We start from the raw sequence: 20,984 nt of genomic DNA, 5'->3' as shown, positions 1-20,984 counted from the left end.
TCCTCCCCCTCGCTCTTGGTGCCACATACAGCAACCGCACGCATGCCACAAATCTCAGCCCAAACCCAAACCTTCGAACAAGTACCACCACTCCACTCGATCAAATGCTTTCTCCACGTCCACGGACACCACCAACTCCGGTACCAGAGCTCTCGACGGATTCACCATCACATTCAAAAGCCGTCTAATATTACTTGCGAGCTGCCTGCACTTCACAAAGTCTGATTGATCTTCTGCAACCAACCCTGCGATACAATCCTTCATCCTCCCCGCCAACAACTTAGCCAATACATTCACATCCGTGTTCAATAGTGATACGGGTCTATACGACCCACATTCCACCGGATCCATCCCTTTTTTGGGGATTAGTGTGATTACTGCCTGCTTCTTCATCTCCGGCGTCTCCCCCATCTCCAGTGCTTCATTAAACGCCCCCAACAGATGCGGTGCCAGGTCCGCCACAAATTCCTTCTAAAATTCTGCCGGATACCCATCCGGCCCAGGGGCCTTCCTCGACTTCACCCCTTGATACTATCCAGCACCTCCCTCAGCCCCAGGGGCTCCTTCAATGCCTGCCTCTTTGCTTCCTCTACCTGGGGAAATTCCAGCATGTCCAGAAACCACCCCATGTCCCCCTCCTCTCCTCCTGGGTCTGCCTCATAAAGTCCTTGGTGATACTCGCTAACTGCCTCATGTATCTTCCCTGGCTCTGACACCACATCCCCAGTCCGGATCTTTAATACTTCCCAGGATGCAGCCTGCCTCCATAGCTGGTGCGCCAGCATGCGGCTCACCTTCTCCCCATACTCGTATTGCATCCCTCTTGCCCTACCGCCCTCCCCGTTGTTAGCCTGTCAAATTGCCCCTGCAACTTGTTCCACCTCACCAATCCCTCCACGGTGGGCACCCTTGAATATTCCCTGCACGATCTCCATCTCCACGATCTCACTCACTAGACAGTAATGTTCCACCCTCCTTTCCTTATTCGCACGAACCGTAAATGAGATAATTTCTCCCCGGACCACTGCCTTCAGTGCTTCCCGAAAAATGTCCGCCGACACCTCCCAATTCTGATTGAACTCCACATAATCCCTAATCGCCAACCGCACCTTATCACAAAAACCTCCATCCGCCAACAACCCCGAGTCAAACCTCCACCTTAGCCTCTGCTCTCGTCCCGTACTGAACCGAATATCCAACCAGTGGGGTGCATGGTCCAAGATAACTATCCCTGCATACTCTGCCCCCTCCGCTCCAACCAAAATCTCCCCACTCACTACAAAGTAATCAATCCTCGAATACTCCTTACAGACGTGTGAAAAGCAATACTCCCTTCCCCCGGGTTCTGAAAGCGCCATGGATCCACCATACCCATTCTCTCCATACAACCCCCCAGCTCCCTCGCCATTCGTCCCGGCATACACATTTACCAACATTACCGGTGCCCCTTCCAATACCCCACTCACAATCATATATCCCCCACATGGATCCCTCACCTCCTTCCAATCCCGAATCCCATTTTTTTGCTCAAAATCACCACACCCCTTTATTTCAAATCAAACCCCAAGTGAAAAACCCGACCCACCTCTTCCTAAACCTAACCTGGTCCTTCACACGGAGGCGTGTCTCCTGCAAAAAGACAACCCCCGCTTTCAAGCTCCTGAGGTGCGTGAACACCCGCGACCTTTTAACCGGCCCATTCAGTCCCCGGATGTTCAACGTTACCAACCTTACCGGAGGCTTGCACCTCCAATCCCCTCTACCGTCAGTCACCTTCCCCACTTCACCCTCGGGAACCTCAACTGACGCAAAAACTGCCTCATCCCCTCCACATCAGGCAGGGGTTCTGACTCATAATTTTCTGTTAAAGTCTTTGAACAGTTCATTCACCCGCACTGGGTGTAGGACCGTATTCCCACCTCTACTTTTTACTCTCCCTGGCTGCCTCCCTTTTTCGGAGCTGGTGCGCTAACATTCTGCCTGCCTTTTCCCCATACTCATAAATCACCCCCTCTTGTCTTCCTCAGATGTTCCACTGCTTTCCTTTAGTCAACAGCCCAAACTCCGCCTGTAACCTCCGCCGCTCCCTCAGCGTCCAGGGCCTCAGAGTATCTCAACTAACCTATGCCTTTCAGCCCATTCCACCTTTTCTCTGTGGGCCCGTATCGAGATTTAATTCCCATCTGACCATTGCTTTCAATGCTTCCCAAACCATTGCAGCAAAGACCTCCCCCGTATCATTTGTTTCCAGGTAGTTTTGGATGGACTTGCTCACTTGCCCACAGATCGCTCCGTCCACTAGCAACCCCACATTCAGTCTCCACAGCGGCCGGTGTCCTCTCTCCAAACTAACCTTTAGATCCACCCAACGTGGGGCATAATCCGACACTGCGATTGCCAAGTACTCAGTATCCACCACCCCCAGTATTGGAGCCCTGTTCAGAACAAAAACGTCGATGCGCGAGTATACCTTGTGGACACGGGAGAAAAAGGAAAACTCCTTTGTCCTTAGCTGTGCAAACCTCCATGGGTCTATTCCCCCCCCCCCCCGCCCCCCAAATCCATAAACCTCTTCAATTCCTTTGCCGCGGCTGACACCCACCCTGTCCTGGATTTTGACCGGTCCAATTCCTGATCAATGACTGTATTAAAATCTCCACCCATGATCAAGTTATGTGACTAAGTCTGAGATCTTACCTCACACCCACCTCATAAATTCAACACGTCCCTACTCGGAGCATATACGTTCACGAGTACCACCTGCACCCCCTCCAGCTTCCCACTGACCATTATGTGTCCCCCGCATGTCTGATACTATTCTCCCTGCCTCGAATGCCACTCATTTATTGATCAAGATCGCTACCCCCGTTGTCTTTGAGTCCAGCCCGGAGTGGAATACTTGGTCAACCCACCCCTTTCTCAATCTAGTCTGGTCTATAGCCTTTAGGTGTGTCTCTTGTACCATTGCCCCAGGTTCTATTCCCGGCTGGGTCACTGTCTGTGCGGAGTCTGCACGTCCTCCCCATGTGTGCGTGGGTTTCCTCCGGGTGCTCCGGTTTCCTCCCACAGTCCAAAGATGTGCGGGTTAGGTGGATTGGCCATGCTAAATTGCCCGTAGTGTCCTAAAAAGTAAGGTTAAGGGGTGGGGGGTTGTTGGGTTACAGGTATAGGGTGGATACGTGGGTTTGAGTAGGGTGATCATGGCTCGGCACAACATCGAGGGCCGAAGGGCCTGTTCTGTGCTGTACTGTTCTATGTTCTATTGCCACGTGCGCCTTCAGCCCCCTCAAATGCGCAAATACGAGAGCCCTCTTGACTGGCCCATTCAACCCTCCAATGCTCCAAGTAATCAGCCTGGTCGGGGGTCTGTTCGTTAAATAGGCCCTCGCATCCGATCCCTCACTGCCTTCAGGGAGGTCGACGATTTTCAGATTCTGCCTCCTGCACCTATTCTCCAGGTCATCCAGCTTCTCCTCCATTCTTTCTGGCGGTCGTTCATCATCTTCACCTTGGTCTCCAGCACGGTTATGTACTCCTCGTGCTTGGACACCTTTTTCTCCATCTCCTGGATCGCTCTTCCGTGGGTCTCTGGATTCTGCACCACTTGATTAATCAAAGCCATTATCGGGTCCAGCATGTCCTTCTTAGGCTTGGCGAAACAATCTTCAAAAAAACAAAAACTTCACCAGCTACTTCGTCGGCCACTGTGCTGTCTCCCCACGGCCCTGCTTCTCCGCCATGCTGTCCCACGTTGCCAGCTCTGCTCATGTCCTCCTTGTCGAACTTTGTCTTTTCACACGGCCACTTCTGGTCCAATTCGCCATACACTGGAGGGGGATTTCTCCTCACTGTCTCGCTCTTCACTGATCTATCCAATAAAATCTGGAAAAAATTGTGACAAAAAATGTCCGAACGTCCGTCATAGGCAGGAGCCATCACTGCGGGGCAACTTAGCATGGCCAATCCACCTAACCTGCACCTCTTTGGACCGTGGGAGGAAACCCACGTAAATATGGGGAGAACGTACAAACTCTACGCTGTCACCAACGGTCAGAATCGAACCTTGGTCCCTGGCACTGAGGCAACAGTGCTAGCCACTGTGCCAACATGCCACGGTTACTTAGCAATAACCTACTTACTGACACTCAGGCTGCCCATCATCTACAAGGCACGTCAGGAGTATGATGGCAGCATGTACCATCTACAAGATGCACGGCAGGAACTCACCAAGCCTCCTTTGAGAACACCGTCCAAACCAGCAATGCCCACCACCTAGAAGGATAAGAGCAAGCGATGCATGGGAACACCATCACTTGGAAGTTCCCCTCCAAGCCACTCGCCATCCTGGCGAAGAAGTTTCTTCACTGTCGCTGGGTCAGATTTGTGGAACTCTCTCTCTAACAGTACTGTGCAGGCACCTGCACACAGGGATTGTAGCTTCAAGGCAGCAATAGACAGTGGCCTAGGAGGCAGCGATACCCATATCCCATGAATGAATAACAAAAATTTCCATTTAGATTACATTGCCAAATGCAATTCTTATGTTTGAAATATGCTATCACACAGTTTCATTCATTCGCTTCAACTCTTCACGCATTTAATTTTCTGCTCCCTCCAGAATTCATTGCACCTCTAGTTGACTATCGAGGTACTAACGGTTTCTTTACAGGACCAGTTAAATAAATGTCCTGCTAAGTTTGTCAGATGGGCACAAAGATCCTTGGCACTATTTGAAGCAGCAGGGAAAACCAGCAGGGTAGCATAATGGTTAGCACAGTTGCTTCACAGCTCCAGGGTCCCAGGTTCGATTCTCAGCTTGGGTCACTGTGCACGTTCTCCCCGTGTGCGTAGGTTTCCTCCGGGTGCTCCGGTCCCACAGTCTAGATGTGCAGGTTAGGTGGATTGGCCATGCCAAATTACCCTGAGTGTCCAAAAAGGTTAATTGGGGTTACTGGGTTAAGAGGATGGGGTGGATGCCTAGTATCCCTTAAAGAATAAAAATACAACGGCTGCCATGTTTACCTTCATAATAGTGATTGAAATTTCAATGTTTGCACAAATCTCAAGACATCCTGACAATTTGATAATACATGATATAAATGGAAACTCCTTTTCTTAGCTTCTAGTTTATATTCAAAAGCCTCTCTCAATTTCCATATATCTCAAAAATTGGCAAAGAATGCTTTGTGCAGCACTGTTGAAATCCACATGACCTCCATTGTCATGCTATATTCATCATCTAACAGAGAGAACTATCACACATCAATAAGTCAGCTTGAGTATTGTTGGAAAGAGAGACATGCTGTTGAAATTTTCCGTCTTGCACTCATCGGGACAGATGGAAGAATACGAAGTGAACAACAATTTATAATGCATGCAAAGAGGATGCTGATTGGTTAGCAAATGGACACGAAAAGTAGACATTGCCATGGGGAAAGATTGTCCCTGATTGTTGTTCAATTGAAAAAGACAATGCCTGGACATATTCGCTTTGCAGAGGACAGGGCCCTGCATATGAATATGTGCAACTTCCAGCAAACATTAAGTGAGCCACATTGTAAGCTTGACTGATTATCTTGCATGGTTTGTTATTTTAATTTTTAGACCAGGGGCTGGTTTAGCTCACTGGGCTAAATCGCTGGCTTTTAAAGAAGGCCAGCAGCACAGTTCGATTCCTGTACCAGCCTCCCCAGACAGGCGCCGGAATGTGGCGACTAGGGGCTTCTCACAGTAACTTCATTGAAGCCTACTCGTGACAATAAGCGATTTTCATTTCATTTCATTCTGGATTGTTCAGTGAATGCTGCCTAATTGAAGAAGCATATCCAACACTTGATTCAGAATTTTGCAAGCACAGGCTGGTTGAGTACGGTTAGCACTCCACCAATTATAAATAGTCAAACAGTCCACCAGTCATTGGTACGTCTGGCTTACATATCTGACATCACCCTGACTCTGGAACTCGTACACGCATTACTCATTTGTGTGGTAGGCAGAACGTCCTCTTGGCTTGAAGCAGCATCCTGTTTGATTCGCCTCATTGGCAACTCATAAATCAGGTAATTTGCTCACCGTGTAAGCTTGATGCCAAAATAGAGCTCATCAAAGGTTTCATGTGTGATAATGGTGACCCCATCAGATCCTGCTCACTGTATCTCAAGCAAGCTCATGAATGAGCCTTAGGGCACCTCTTTTGGTTCTGAAAATTGCCCAGTCTACCTCAAATTACCCTGCGAGGGTACAGGGTCTCAAAAATGTAAACAGGTGAAGCCAGCCTTTCATGCTGCTATTATGCAGTAGAACACGAGCAGTATTCTCCTCCAATAGGAAGCCCTTTGAAATTTAGTATTTTTACACCTGTCTTGGTGAATGCAAGATGAAAAGATTTCACGTTTTCTTTTGGCAATACTCATGTTCTGCATAACCAAGGAACTTTATTACACAGCTTCTCCCCGCCTGGTTGATGCTGTTACTACAAAATTGAAAAAATATTTTTTTTATTAACGTGCGATCACACTGAGGATTCAGGCTAATCCACGTCCAACAATCTGCTCTAAAAACTCGGCTCACAAAATGTTAAAAAAATTCCACCACAGCAGCTGAGGCAATTCACAATAGTCTTTAAAAAAAAGTACATTTACCTAATTTTCAATATTTAAAAATAAAATAAAATTCAAGTACCCAATTCATTTTTTCCAATTAAGGGGCATAAGGCATAGGAGCAGAATTAGGCCACTCGGCCCATTGAGTCTGCTCCACCATTCAATCATGGCTGATGTTTTCTCACCCCCTGATGAGCTTCTCCTGCCTTCTCCCCATAACCCCTGACCCCTTATTAATCAAGAACCTATCTACCTCTGTCTTAAAGACACTCGGTGATTTGGCCTCCCCTGCCTTCTGCGGTAAAGAGTTCCACAGATTCACCAACCTCTGGCTGAAGAGATTCTTCCTCATCTCAGTTTTAAAGGATCGGCCCTTTAGTCTGAGATAGGTGTCCTCTGGTTCTAGTTTTTCCTACAAGTGGAAACACCCTCTCCACGTCCAGTCTTTCCAGGCCTCGCAGTATCCTGTAAGTTTCAATAAACTCCAACGAGTACAGATCCAGAGTCCTCAACCATTCCTCATATGACAAGTTCTTCATTCCAGGGATCATTCTTGAGAACCTCCTCTGGACCCTTTCCAAGGCCAGCACATCCTTCCATAGATACGGAGCCCCAAACTGCTCACAATACACCAAATGGGGTTTGACCAGAGCCTTATACAGCCTCAGAAGTACATCCCTGGTTTTGTATTCTAGCCCTCTCAACAAGAATGCTAACATTGCATTAGCCTTCTTAACTGCCGATTTAACCTGCACATTAAACTTGAGAATCTTGAACAAGAATGCCCAAGTCCATTTGTGCTTCTGATATCCTAAGCATTCCCCCATTTAGAGAATAGTCTATGCCTAAATACCTCCTTCCGAAGTGCATAACCTCACACTTTTCCACATTGTATTTCATTTGCCACTTCTTTGTCCACTCTCCTAGCCTGTCCAAATCCTTCTGCAGCCCCCTTGCTTCCTCAATACTATCTGTCCCTCTACAGGTCTTTGTATCATCTGCAAACTTAGCAACAGTGCCTTCAGTTTCTTCTTCCAGATCATTTATGTATATTGTGAAAAGTTGTGGTCCCAGCACAGACCCCTGAGGCACATCACGAGTCACCGGCTGCCATCCTGAAAAAGACCCCTTTATCCCCACTCTCTGCTTTCTGCCAGTCAGCCAATCCTCTATCCATGCCAGGATCTTACCCTTAACACTTTTAACTTATTTAAGAGTCTCCTATGCGACACCTTGTCAAAGATCTTCTGGAAATCTAAATAAATCGCGTCCACTGGTTCTCCTTTGTCTAACTTCCCTGTTACCTCCTCAAAGAATTCTAAACAGATTTGTCAGACACGACCTCCCTTTGACAAAGCTGTGCTGACTCAGTCCTATTTTACCATGCACTTCCAAGTACTTTGCGATCTCATCTTTAAGAACAGACTCTAAAATCTTACCAATGACCGAAGTCAGGCTAACCAGCCTATAATTTCCCATCTTCAGCCTCCCTCCCTTTTTAAACAGTGGTGTTACATTAGCCACTTTCCAGTCTTCTGGGACCCTTCCTGCCTCCAGTGATTCCTGAAAGATCATCACCATTGCCTCTATAATTTCCTCAGCTATCTCTTTTAGGATCCTGGGGTGTAGCCCATCTGGTCCAGGTGACTTATGCACCTTCAAGCCTTTCAGTTTCCCCAGAACCTTCTTCTTAGTAATGGTCACTGCACTCACCTCTGCCCACTGGTTCTCTTGGAACTCTAGCATCCCACTGGTGTCTTCCACCGTGAAGACTGATGCAAAGTAACCCAGAGCCAGAATCGAACCTGGGACCTCGGCGCCATGAGACGGTAGTGCTAACCACTGGGGCACCATGCTTCCTTCATTGTCAATATTAATGGACCCTTTAAAACATTCCAGGATCCAGATCCTCAGCTTAACCAAAAATTAATCAGTTCCATACCCTGTGGTACCACCTTTTGTTGAAATAGTTTATTAAATATATTGTTTAAGACAAAGAGGCGAAAACATTACCTCTTCCGACCTTCAGTGGCAGAGGTAATAAAAAATGAAGTGAAATGAATGAATAATCAGCCAACAAAGATGGTATCACATATTTAAAGCGGCGAGATTCATTTGGAGATGGGAAGTGTTGGGAGGGGGGGGCGCGCGCAAAATTTTGTAACATTCTATACATTGCATATTTTAATCCTAAACTGGATTTCAACTGCAGTGAGCTGGCTAATAATTTTATTTTGAAGAACACAAGTGCAACTTAAATTGGCAAAATATTGAGAGAAATGCTCATGGTATTATAATTATATAATTACAAAAGGAATGATGTTTAATATGTCACTTTACCTTTTACATCTGGGTCATCTATATGCGGCTCTAAGTTTTCCAGCATTTCTTCCAGTTCTTTTCGAGTAGCTGTGCTAAAGCTTGGACAGTCTGATAGCACTTCTTCCCGTGTTGAATCTTTACTTTTCTGCTTATCTGAACATTGTGGCTGCTCTAGTTCCAAATCAAGATCTATAGTAGGGATAGGAGTCCTCCAATAATGGAATGAGTTGTACATGTCGTCCAAAATGGAAGTCTTTTCTGAACTGGACCCAGATTTTTGTGAAGACAAGATTGAATTTGTACGGTCTGAATTTGGCAACTGACTTTCGCTGAGAACTCCTCTTGCTTCAGATGATCCAGATTTAGTACATACATAAGAATCAGAGTGTGACTGTAACGATATTGCCTGGGCATGAATGGCATCACTTTTACATTCACCATCACCGTTTAGTTCAGCTGCATTTATTGACTCCACAGTACAACAGCTAAAGTTTGAAGTTTGATCTGTTTCAACAAGATCGACAGCTTTGTCTGTAACTTCTGCTGCACATTTTGCACTAAGATGAAAGATAACAGACAATTTATTTCATCAATAATAACCAAAATCTCAGTAAATGTTATTTCCACGTACGCTATTTTAATAAAAAATCCTGAACATGGTGAACTATAGAATCTTTAGCTTTATGGCCTGTTTGAAAGCATTAAATTCACCCAAAGTTATCCTCTGGAAGAATACTTACAGATGAACAAATGAAGCCTCCCATAAAGTTAGGTGCCGAGAGATTAATCTAACAAGACAAAATTTGAAACGTCTTCTCCCAGTCCTGGAATTTAAGCATGCAATTTGAAATGAAGCCAGTAAAGACGCACACACCACTTTTCTTGTAGAATGTGTAATCTAGATATAAACTAGCCACAAGTTGACATACTTTCTTTTTTTAAAAAGGTCATGCCACGTTTCCTTTCATTTAGGTCTCTAAAGTAACACATTATTCTTGATTCAGAAGTCAAATTTCTAAAGGTGATCCAGGAAATTTTACCCATTTATTTTTCTACCTATATCACAGAACTGCCTAGCTTATGAATGCGCAAGGGTTTGGTGGCCCTGCACACTGACTGGCTTAATTGTGATATACTCCTTTTGCGCAATGCATTTTGGCCACAATGTTGTATTGTGTGAACAGGTTGGAGTCATCAGTACAGGCTCCGAATTAACACTGCACTACTTTGTATTAGAATCATTACAACTATCCAGAAGTGAAGGGTGTGATCATGGAACCAAGTGGGCTTTGCTGGTATGAAAGCTTTGGAAAATAGCACGGTGACCAGGAAGGCCATATTCGCAGAGCACCAATGTTCAAGTTTGGTTCTCAGCTTCATGAAGATTCCAGCTTCAGCAGATAACCACATCCGTGGCTCACTCCAAAACTCACGTCCATTTCTTTTTCTGCACTCATCAAGTACCCATTTTGTCACTGGCTCCCAGTTCTCAAATTTAAAATTCTCACCCTCAAGTTCATTCATGGTCTTGCTACCCTCCTAACCCTGATATCTTCCACCCCCCGCCAAACTCAACTTCTGTGCAATCTCACTTACTTTCTTCCCACGATTAGCAACCACTAAGGTTGAATACCATGAAGTTCCCCTTCAAGACCCCTTTCAAACTCCTCCTTCAACCAATCTTTTGGTCACCCTTCCCAAGAACTCCTTTAGATAATCGCCCATTTTTTGATCATTGTATCTTTCTATTGGCCTCAACATACAAGTTTTTAAGTTGATTAAATATACTGTTGGAGAAGCAGTAATATAGACTAGACATTAGAACTTGAAGCACCTTCTGCTCAGGTGTATGAGAAAAACCTTGACGTTAACGTCCAAAATACAAATTGTTCCTCAAGAATTAAGACCAAAATAGATTTTCTGGTTATACGCTCTGTATGGCACCTTGCTGTGCACTGACTTACACATTGCTGACTGTATTTCAAAAGTAATCCAATAATCCAAGACATCACGAAAACCTATGATGCAAAGCTATTTATTACTACACAATGGCCTTATCCAAGGGCATTCCTTGCAAAATCCATAACTACAATTTTGCACTGCGGTTATTTAATAATAACATTCAATCTGCTACTTCAACAACATTGCCCAGATTTGTTTTAGGAATTAGTGGTAATAATAATAATCTTTATTGTCACAAGTAGGCTTACATTAACACTACAGTTCAAATACAAAAGGCTTAAAACTACTCTCAGCCACAAAGGGAAAACACTGTTACAGAAGGGCACCAAACAGAATAATGGTGAGGAACAGACTTCACATACACCAATCAAGTTATTTCCATGGAGAAATAAAATAGATAAGAGCATAATAGCCTAGTAGTCAGGAGCGATACAAACATCGCAGGTTCAATTCCCATACCAGTTGAGGTTATTCATGAAGGCCCTGCCTTCTCAACCTTGCTCCTCACCAAGTGTGGTGACTCTCAGGTTAAATCACCGTCAGTCAGATCTCTCAAAGTGGGCGAGCAGTCAATGGTCCTATGATGACTTTCAGTAGTCTGGTTACTGGAATTAATAAAATGGCATGCTGCAAATACTTCAAAAATTAAGTATAAAGATACAATCAAAATCATTGATTACAGTGCACCTGCTATTGTTTTCTGTCCCTTTGCTCTCCGATACATTCTTGGATGAAAGCAAATCCTCCTCTTTGAAGTAATGGCCAGCACCAGAGGAGCCAGCAAAGGTCGAGATAAAAGGCCCTAATGACTGAAAGGCAGCTTGACGAACCTGCAAATCAGAGTATTTCAGTGTTAAAATGCTACCCCACTTAATAGTTTTCCGCCACCATATGCATCTGCAGTATTTCTTGCAATTGCAAAGTAAACTACCCCGAGTTACGAAGAATAAAAGCAGAAAATGTTACAAATACTCAGCGGGTCAGGCATCCTTTGTGACAACAGAAACAGAGTTACTGTTTCAGGTCTGTAAACTTTTGTCAGAATTGGAAAAGGTTAAGAGATACAACGGCTTTCAGCAAAGTAGAGAGGCTGTGATTGGGAAAGAGGCTGTCATTTTAACAAGTTACATTGGTATATTTATTCAATGGAAGAACTGCAATCACCATTTTCTGTCTCAGCTGACTGTTTACCACATCAGAAACAAGCTTAAAAAAAAATTATTTTGCCCCAAAATCTTCAGCATTACCCATCCATTTGCATTTATGGCACCATACACTACTATCGCTACATATTACGTTGTGGAGAAAAAAAAACTAAATTGAGCCTCTTCCTTTTGTCAAATAAGTTAGATGTTTTTGGCCTGTGATTGAGATTCTGCCCAAATAACAATTCCGTCAGACCGTTGGTATCTTCTTGCACAATCCCACTCTTAATCAGTGAGAAACGTCACAGGAAATGAACTGGATTACTGCTATTTCCTACAACAATTGCACAGGCTAAGAACAATGCCAAGCAAATTTGCTCAGTTTATGTTTAGATAGAACACTGGAGTTAGAAATCAGGGCAATTGAGCAGGTCAGAGCAAAGTACCTCAGAAAGCAGAGGGCGGAACAGACCGCAATAAACCCAGAAAGGAAGTTGAACCCTGTGATAAAGCAAGAAATGCTCGTTAGCGAGGAATACTACCACAATGGGGAATATTTGGACTGAGGTTGGGGAGTAGGATGTTCTATGGCAGCTATCATTATGATTTTTGCCCTTAACAAAATAGAAATATCTATCAGGGAGAAAAACAAAGTATTATGGTGACAATTAGAAGTTCAGACATGGCCCTACAGACATCAAAAAATACCACATCGAGTCGGATAGCACACATGGATGGGAGCTCATGCACCATATGCATGGTCAGTTCACTATAGGAAATTACAGTACAAACATGCTCGTTTCAACACCAAAGATTAACAGAAAAGACATTGCACCTCACCCATCGTGAAGGGTCGCTGATCAGATTAATGAAGAGTGAAGAAAGTTTTGCTCTCCGAACTTCCTGAGAGGTTGCACAAGAAATGCCCATAAAGCATTCGGCACATGCTTTCCGTACTCCCCATACATTGTCAGAGCAGAGCTGGAAGAACCTGGGTAACTACACAGAAAAATCCAAGGGAATGGGATTTTCAGTTATGGTTGACACTTTATTTCAGGTGGGAGATTTTGTTTTTGAATATGACTGTCAGCACATTTAGAGATCACCATTACAAGTACTGGCCTATAGTTACATGAAAGCATCCATTTTAAACTTCAGTTTTTTGGGCCTTTGGAACAAACCTTCAGAAGCAGCAAATATTAATTAAAAATAAATTTAACCTATTTTTCATTGTATTTATAGAGCCAATAAAATTTCAAGTATTTGCTCTGCATTTGCAAAGAGACAATTGCCCCATGGCACTTTATGAAATGTATATCAGAACAAAAGCAGAGATGTTTAAAACAGTCCCTAAATTGAACACTGATTTCAATGCTAAGTGCCTGAGGTGATTTGCTTCCAAAAAACTGAAACAGCTTATTTGAGACGTGCATGGAAAATAGTTCAAATTCAACTTTTTTAAAATCACATTTCAATTGTGGTCAGTTCAAAATTCAATATTTTAAGATCCATTTCCCCAAGAGCTGGAAGAAACTGGTGAAAAGCAAAACATAAATTCCATTGACACTTGAGTGAGTAAATGCATTGCCTTGTATATTACTGCGCTTTATGCATTAAAGTGATTCATGACTCAAACCCTGCTTTGTCCTGACTTGTCTGATCCCAGTAACTGCAGTGGCTGGAGTGTTACAATTGATCTCTGCACCTCTGTACTTAAGTGAGAAGGATTCCTGCACAGATTTCTATCCAATGACTGCCCCCACTAAGTGAATGCTTTGGGCAAGGGTCAGATTTAGCTCCCCCAACCCCATCACCATGCATGGTCAAATACCCTGCTGACACTCACTGTCAAGGTTCATACATTAATAATGGTTCATTGTAAATTACCCGAAAGCTGCCGGCACCTGTCGAACCTTACCTCAGGATAAGCCTTCTAGGGAAACAGAGGAAAAGAAGGAAATAGGAGACAAATAATAGGAAAAACCACTAAGACCTACTCAGTTCTATTTAAAAAAAATATATAGCTTTATCGCCAACTAACAAAGGAATCCTCAAGAATTACAAAAGGGATAAATGTCAACAGACCAATACGATTTGAATCATGTGGCCATCATGAGTGTGACGTGAGGTTATGATGTGGTTTCACAAAATTATTTCAACACCAAGTTGTTAGAAAATGAAGTGTTGAAGTGAATGTGATTATATTCCAATTCCGGAAAACACAACAATTATTAAATGCACATCTATATGCCATCAACCAAGTTCTGATCTAATTATTCATGAGGAAAGATCAACTGTTTTACTGTACTGGACAAGCCTAGCAAGACTTTTAATCAAGTTACTTACTCAGAACAATATCATGCTAACACAAATGATTAATTAAAACTTTTAATTTGGGTTATATTTTCTCCTTGCAGTCCTTGATAGCCAAGGGCAACAATATTTAGTAGAGTGTTGATTACTATTTTATGCATACCTACCAACAATCCTTCAGTGGCCTCACGACCAACGACACTGGATATATCTCCAATATTGGCAGCACACACCTGAAAGAAGAATTAATGTTTCTTACAAATTAAGAGGAACCAAAAAAAGGGGATGAGGTGAGAAATCACCGGGTGATAATTATGCAAACTAACCTTGCGAACGTGGAACATGCGACAATCACAACACATCTCACAGAACCGGTGCAGTATATATTTTTCTGTGATAGCCTTTCCCACTATGGGAGCCATTTTACACATTATCTATAATCAAAACAAAACAACTATGTATAAAACATCTTATTCAAATCTGCAGCAGGTTTTTCTTAATTTTTGTGAAGCAGAATTGGTGTTCCTTTTGGGGACATGTACAATTCCTGCAAAAACACTTTCAATATCCACAGCCAATTGAGGGACATACAACATAAAACCCATGAGCACTTCTTCGCTACAAACCTTTACCACGTGACCTATAATGTCTTGAAGGAAAACTAGTGAACATCAATTATTTTAATATAGTACTTATGCTGTCCTCTTCATTCTTAAAATTACACACAACTATTCACCTAATGGAAAGCTACCATTCAGCTTTTCCTTTAAAGGAATCAATGCTGAAATAACCACCTTGCCTGTCGCACATACTCTATGCTTGCTGCATAGTAAAGAAATCTGTCCTTGCTTGACAAAAGCAAAATCACACATTTATCGCCCAGTTCCTCTGTTCGATTTGTGCTTTTCTACAATTATGGTAGCACAAATGAGTAACACAGTATACGAATTTCAGTGCCAGTGCGATATCAAGTACGTAGACATTCTAATGACTGCCAAATTATGTCAGACAGCACATCCTTTTGGCCAATGCAGTAAGCGGAGTACTGATTGTGCTATGAACCCATGCTAAAGCTCAGAACATTACAGTGCAGAAGGCCATCGAGTCTGCACCAGCCCCCGGAAAAAGCACCCCACTTAAGCTCACACCGCCACCCTATCCCTGTAAACCAGTAACCCCACCTAACCTTTTGGACACCATGGGGCAATTTAGCATGGGCCAATCCATCTAACCTGCACATCTTTGGATTGTGGGTGGAAACCAGAGCACCCAGAGGAAACCCACGTAGACACGGGGAGAAAGTGTAAACTCTACACAGACAGTTAGCCAAGGCGGGAATTGAACCCAGAACCCTGGAAGGCAGCAGTGCTAACCACTGTGCCACCACACCGCCCATGATGTTTAACATTAGATGTGATCCTTCAATTGGACAACAATTGCTGCACCAAGTGTGGTACGAATTAGACTAATAACCAATTTATTATCGGCTTCATAATAAATTTTACTAGTAAGTTCAGCAGAAGAAAACAACTATGACTACACTTAACTGTCCCAGAAGCAGGAAATTGAAATGGGAATTAATATTTAGTAGAATACAAACAACAGTGAAACTCTTGAGAAGATGAAGGAGGGAAGTATAATTCTTAAATTTTAATATAAAAAAAACTGAAGTATACAACCAATCTAAGATTATAAATACCTGTAAATAGGAGTTACGGGTAAGAAAGGGTTCAACATATCACAGAGAAGCAGAAAAGCTCTTTTTAATCATTAATTAGAAGGGGGACCTTGGAAGCCTTATTTAAAATAAGTATCTGCCTGAAAAAGATCAGCCGCAAAGTTAGGAAATGTGAATCAAGTAAAAGAGTTGGCCATTAGCGGCTCTAAGGAATAAGCATAAAGCAGTGTTGAGTTATATTTAAGAAGAAATGCAAATTGTCATGTAGGAAGGATGAGAACAAGATACAAAAAGTGAGCACCGGAATGGATACTTTAGAAATCTATTAAGATCAGATAACAGGGGCAACACAGTGGCGCAGTGGTTAGCCCTGTTGCCTCACAGCGCCGAGGTCCCAGGTTCAATCCCGGCTCTGGACAACTGTGGAGTTTGCACACTCTCCCCGTGTTTGCATGGGTTTCACCCCCACAACCCAAAGATGTGCAGGCTAGGTGGATTGGCCACGTTAAATTGCCCCTTAATTGGAAAAAATGAATTGGGTACTCTAAATTTTATTATTTTTTAAAAAAAGATCGGATAACCAAGCTGTACTGTTAACACATCTGAATTCTCCGGAAAAAACGGTGTGTTTTCAGTGTGTGTTTACTTGCTGTTGGCTTCATAAATGGGTTCCTTCCGATAATGTCATGAAGCTTATTAATTTGATTAATACATTGTAAGAACATGTCAAACATCTTTTCCTAAATGGACATAATTCCATGATGTGTAATTTACTTCACTTCCCAAATTACCTACTAATGCATGAAGAACATGAAATTTCAGTTGCTAATCTTATAGCTTAAACACAGTGGGCCCATATCCTCTTGAATGTTACAAATCTTCCCATTTGTAATTATACAGCAAAATGAAAATCCCCCAAAAATATGCGTTTCACTTACTGCTACAGCTTCAGTTTTCAGATCATCATTGCTTTCAGGAGCAGTTAGATCCAGTAGAACAGGACATACTTTTGTCTCCACATCATATCTTTCTATTATCTCTTGCTCTAACACCACCAGCAATGCTGCCTGGCTCGTTTTCCTCACCTACAAGTAGTAACAAGTGAAGAAGTCTGTAACTAACTAACTAAAGAGAAAGAGCTAAAAACAGACTACATGCAACACAAACTTATTTTATCAATTGATTGATTTAACACAAGTGAAAAATCTTCAAACTGGATGAAGCCTTTTAAAACTATATTTCTATTTTTCAGTCTTTAATTATAACAGTGGACGTGAGGGATTTTATAACATCCTAACACAATTATTATAATTGGTGCAAATTCAAATCTATCTATTCCTTCATCAAGGTAAGAATCACTTACCCGAATAATATTGAATAGCAATAGTTAACTCTCAGTACATTACATACAAGATTGATTTACAGATTCAGTTCACAGGGAATCTCAGTGCTTAAACTATTTTTCTGAGATTACTTTGGTTACTGAATTTTTGTGTTCCCTTTTCCAGTAGATTTTTTTTCCTGTTGTAAGATACAGCTGAAATGTAGTTTTCCTTATTTCCTACTCGAGGCTCACTGAAAGTGTGTGCTATCATTAAATAGTCTAAACTAAAATCAATCGAAAGGAAAACCTCCTGTAGAAAGAAAAAAAAAGACACCGTACCTGGTTGTTGGTGTCTGCAAGGCATCGAACCATAAAGGGCAACAAGTATTTGGAAAAAGCATAAGGAATAGAAGGTCTATTCTCTTGGCAGAATATGGCAATATGAGGCACCTGTTCCATCAACTCGGCACGGACTGTTGGTTCTGTAAAGAAAATGACCTATTTTACATAAACTACCAATAAACAGGAAAAACTATTGAAACCTACTTTGCCATGGGTTGCGGATTAGAAGGTGGTTATTTTCTGTAGTCATCTAATTAAGACGACTGGAAGTGTATTGTGGATTTTCAAAAATTTATTCATGGGATGTGGGCACTACTGGCTGGGGCCAGCATTAGTTGCCCATCTCTAATCACCCTTGAACTGAGTGGCTTGCTAGGCCATTTCGGAGGCATTGCTATGGATCTGGAGCCACATGCAGGCCAGACCAAGGAAGGATGGCAGATTTCCTTACTTAAAGGACACCTGCGATCAAGATGGGTTTTAATAACAATCAACAATGGTTTCATATCGGCTTCCGGTTGCGGTGATGCGGAGCTAAGCTGCACGTTTGGTAGCACCCACCATTTTTGGTCTTTTGGGCTCTTTTAAGGACCCGTAGCGGTGCTGGTTGGACTTTTCCCCGTGTGGGAACACTTCCGCTAAGATTATCTGCCGGTGGATGGACTGGACCAGGAGCGGAGCGGTCAAAAAAATCGGCTTTGGAGCAGAGAAAGGTGCGAGGCAGGAAAGGCAAGATGGCGGCGGGGAGGAACCAGCAGCGTGGCAGCAGTGGGCGCGGGAGCAGCAGGAGCTGCTTCAGAGAGCTGAAGGCCGAGATCCTGGAACCGTTTTAAGGCCTCGCTGGACAAGCTCACGGTGCGGAGGATCCGAGAGCTACGGCAAAAGGCATCAGAGAGCGAGGACGAACTCCTGGGCCTGGCAGTGAAGGTAGAGTCAGACGAGGCGCGCCACAAGAAGTGGTTAGCGAGGATGGAGAAGATGGAGAACCGCTCTAGTCGGAATAACCTGCGGATTCTGGGTCTCCCGGAGGGGCTGCAAGGTTCGGATTCGGGGGCCTATGTGGCTATAATGCTGAACTTGCTAATGGGCGCGGGGTCGTTCCAGGCACCCTTGGAGCTGGAGGGTGCCCATCGAGTGCTGCTGAGGAAACCCAAGCCTAATGAGCCGCCCCGGGCGGTGCTGGTCCGTTTCCACCGCTTCGTCGACCGTGAGTGTGTGCTGAGATGGGCGACGGAGAGGAGTAGTAAGTGGGAGAACGCGGAGATCAGGATCCATCAAGACTGGAGTGCGGAAGTGGCAAGGAGAAGGGCTGGTTTTAACCAGACGAAGGCAGTGCTTCACAAGAAGGGAGTGAAGTTTGGCCTGTTACAGCCGGCACACCTCTGGGTCACGTATAAAAACCGCCAGCTCTATTTCGACTCTCCGGTGGAGGCCTGGGCTTTTTTCCAGGCAGAGAAGCTGGACTCAAACGGAGTACTGGGGGCTGGGGAATGATGTACATTGTGCGGAGGCATTGTCCTCCCTGGGATCCTTTTGCTTTTATTGATTGTATTTGATGATGCCTTTTTGCGGTTCTGCTTTTTCGATTTTTGGGACTGTTATTTGTTTACTTGGGTGCTTTTTTGTTCTTTTTTCACGGGTGAAGGGTTGGGGAGCGGTTTTGCGGTCCTGCTGGGTCATGTGCCCGTCTTTTCCCGCGTGTCGGGGGGGGGGTTGGGATGGAAGCGCGGGCTTTCCTCCCGCACTGGAGCAGTAGGCGGGGCCGGCACTGGGTTGGGGGGGAAAAAGAGTGGTGGTTGTGTTGCATCGGGGGTGGGGGGGGGGTCGTTGGGATGGCGGGGGCAGCTGGGGTCAGCAGGAGTCGGCTGCCTTACGGAAGTACAATGGAAGGGGTTACGCAGCTAGGGGGGCCCTAGCTTTGGGGGGGGGGGGGGGGGGGGGGGGGGGGGAGAATGTGGGGGGTACCGGGTTGCGGCCGGCAGGGGAACTGCTGGTGATTGGGGGGGGGGGTCTGCCACCGTGGGGAACGGGCCTGGGGAGTTCAGCGGGCACGTGGTGAGCCGAGGGAGAGCTATGGCTGACCGGCGGAGGGAAGGGGAAGACCCCCCGGATTTGGCTGGTCACGTGGAACGTGAGGGGGCTGAATGGACCGGTGAAGCGGTCCCGGGTCTTCCCCACCCTTAAGGTGGCAGATCAGGTGAGACGGAGACGAGGTTGGGTTGGACAAGTATTTCACTCGGGGCTAGATGCGAAGAATCGAGGGGTGGCGATTTTAGTTGGCAAGAACTTGTCATTTGTGGCGTCGAGTGTGGTGGCAAACAGCGCAGGGAAATACGTAATGGTGAGTGGTAGGCTTCAAGGGGAACGGGTGGTTCTGGTTAATGTGTGCGCCTCCAACTGGGACGATGCGGCTTCATGCGGCGAATGATGAGCCGAATCCCGGACCTTGAGACGGGGGGCTTGACCTTGGGAGGGGATTTTAACACCGTGTTGGACCCAGGTCTGGATCGTTCGAGGTCAAGGACGGGTAAGAGGCCGGCGGCGGCCTCAGTGCTGAGGGGGTTCATGGATCAGATGGGAGGGGTAGACCCTTGGAGGTTTTTGAGGCCGTTTTCCTTTTTCTCCCATGTCCGCAAGGCCTATTCCCGGATTGACTTTTTTGTCCTCAGCAGGGCGCTAATCTCGAGAGTGGTGGGGGTGGAGTATTCGGCGACAGCTATATCTGACCATGCCCCGCACTCGGTGGACTTGGAGCCGGGGTTGGGGAAGGATCAGCGCCCGCTGTGGAGGTTAGATGTGGGGCTGTTGGCAGAGGAGGAGGTATGTGGGTGGGTCCGTAGGAGCATAGAGGGGTATTTGGAAGCCAACGACAATGGGGAGGTGCAAGTTGGGGTGGTCTGGGAAGGGCTGAAGGCGGTGGTTAGAGGGGAGCTGATATCTATTCGGGCACACATGGAGGAGAGGGCGGAGAGGGAGAGGTTGGTGGAAGAAATGGCGAGGGTGGACAGGAGGTATGCGGATTACCCGGAAGAGGGGCTTTTGAGGAAGCGTCGCAGTCTCCAAGCGGAGTTCGATATACTGACCACCCGGAAGGCGGAGGCGCAGTGGAGGAGGGCGCAGGGGGCGGTGTACGAGTACGGGGAGAAGGCAAGCCGGATACTGGCCAACCAACACCGGAAGTGGGAGGCAGCGAGAGAGATCAGGGGAGCCACAGATACAGGAGGGAACCTGGTGCGGAGTGGTAGGGATATTAATGGGGTGCTTAGATCCTTTTATGAGGGGCTGTACCGGTCGGT

The 20,984-nt window shown here is 45.0% G+C and overlaps 1 protein-coding gene across 11 annotated transcripts in view; it reads right to left on the bottom strand.

The window, feature by feature from the left end:
• Positions 1-20,984, bottom strand: part of ppp4r1 (protein phosphatase 4, regulatory subunit 1) — a 105,378-nt gene that overhangs the window by 54,607 nt on the left and 29,787 nt on the right. For 9 of the 11 annotated variants that reach the window (XR_005462022.1, XM_038808677.1, XM_038808684.1 and 6 more), the window contains 8 exons: positions 17,686-17,828; positions 16,961-17,107; positions 14,671-14,778; positions 14,512-14,577; positions 13,950-13,964; positions 12,872-13,030; positions 11,574-11,716; positions 8,943-9,481 (listed from right to left, as the gene is read on the bottom strand). Coding sequence is in view for 10 of the 11 variants with exons in the window: in XM_038808677.1 (XP_038664605.1) it covers positions 8,943-9,481; positions 11,574-11,716; positions 12,872-13,030; positions 13,950-13,964; positions 14,512-14,577; positions 14,671-14,778; positions 16,961-17,107; positions 17,686-17,828 (1,320 nt within the window). In the remaining variant the exon portion in view is untranslated. Of the gene's footprint in view, positions 1-8,942; positions 9,482-11,573; positions 11,717-12,871; positions 13,031-13,949; positions 13,965-14,511; positions 14,578-14,670; positions 14,779-16,960; positions 17,108-17,685; positions 17,845-20,984 lie in introns of all 11 variants that reach the window. The other 2 variants (XM_038808687.1, XM_038808678.1) reach the window with 2 other exon arrangements.

The sequence above is a fragment of the Scyliorhinus canicula genome, chromosome 10, assembly GCF_902713615.1.
Source record: "Scyliorhinus canicula chromosome 10, sScyCan1.1, whole genome shotgun sequence".
NCBI classification, from domain to species: Eukaryota; Metazoa; Chordata; class Chondrichthyes; order Carcharhiniformes; family Scyliorhinidae; genus Scyliorhinus; species Scyliorhinus canicula.
Note: the sequence above shows the minus strand (reverse complement) of the source record. Positions and strands in the feature narration are given on the sequence as shown.